Genomic DNA, 1,223 nt, shown 5'->3' with positions numbered 1-1,223 from the left:
TCAATCATTTCTCCTAAACCTCATGAATGCTGTGATAAGGAAAAAAAGCTCCTTTTTCCTCTGATAAAAAGTAGAATTCCAGAGGTTACCTGTAAAATGGATTCTATTTAAGTTTTTTTTTTATTAGTGTGTTTTCTATTAGTAATTCTGTTTGTTTTAAAGAACAGCACAACAGATCTTTATTCTGATGAGATTGTCTACCGCAGCCTGCAGAATATTTCAGAAAGCCAACTGATGCATACGTCTGGCAGCCAGCAAAAAGGAGGAAAAGGTGTGTAGAAAGAACGCTAATATGCACTTTGTGCTATCTCCGGATCCTTCCCCCGCCTGCCCTTGACCTGGTGAATTATGTTTCTTTTATTGTTTTCTTAATTTTTTCTTGTACTCTTAACAGAAGGCAGTTAATTCATGCTTTGATTTTGGTTATTGAAATACAGCTCAGTTCTGAGCTGATGTAAATCAGATAACAGTAGAGTGGAACAATTTAGCTGTCTGAGTGATTTATAGCAACCTCTCCAGCAGACTGTTATTTTTCCAGAATCTCATTAGCTTAGATACATTTTTTGATATCTCAGTCTCTGACAATGCCTCTTCATTATCATCAGGAAAGGGTAGGCCTGGATATCCTTCCAAATCACCTGAGTTGAAGGTAGATACAAAAACATAATTCATCTCTCAGTAATATCCTCATCTACTTTAATTGTTGCTTTTATTCCTTCGGGTCCAATATACTCATCAATTCTCTTACAGGTTTTTACACTTAAATATTTTCTTTGTGCTCTTCAAATTACCCCTTTGCTCCCCAAGTTCCAGTTTGTATTTGAGTAACTGTAGTTTATGTTCTTTTCCATTGACTTTGCTGGAGTTGGATTTCCATTTTCTGAAGAATATCTGCTTGGCTGGAACATGCAGTTTAACTGCTCCGTTTATTACTTGCCTTCTTGCTTCCTTTTTTTGTCTAGGGGTAAGCCTGCTTTCTGTGATTCTGCTATAGTAGCCTCCCTGCTGAGTTGACACCCTTTGCTTTTGATGTTAGAGTCTTTTTGAGTAGCTTCCTTTTTTTTTTGTTTCATTTTGAAATCCCCGTTTGTGAAGTTTAGCCACACAGTGCCAGTTTCTAGTATAATCTCTTCCCCATGGACGTTGAACTTAATTATACTGTGGTCACTGTTGCTTAGTGGTTCAATGACAGTTGCTACTGGGATAAACTCCTAGGCACTAAG

The 1,223-nt window shown here is 37.3% G+C and overlaps 1 protein-coding gene across 1 annotated transcript in view; it reads left to right on the top strand.

The window, feature by feature from the left end:
* The window catches only part of SPIC (Spi-C transcription factor), a 7,816-nt gene that overhangs the window by 3,859 nt on the left and 2,734 nt on the right, over nt 1–1,223 (top strand). Inside the window, exon 4 of the mRNA XM_025198917.1 lies at nt 163–271. Within this exon, the coding sequence (XP_025054702.1) occupies nt 163–271 (109 nt within the window). The remainder of the gene's footprint in view (nt 1–162; nt 272–1,223) is intronic.

This window comes from Alligator sinensis, unplaced genomic scaffold (assembly GCF_000455745.1).
Source record: "Alligator sinensis unplaced genomic scaffold, ASM45574v1 scaffold74_2, whole genome shotgun sequence".
Lineage (NCBI taxonomy): Eukaryota > Metazoa > Chordata > Crocodylia > Alligatoridae > Alligator > Alligator sinensis.
Note: the sequence above shows the minus strand (reverse complement) of the source record. Positions and strands in the feature narration are given on the sequence as shown.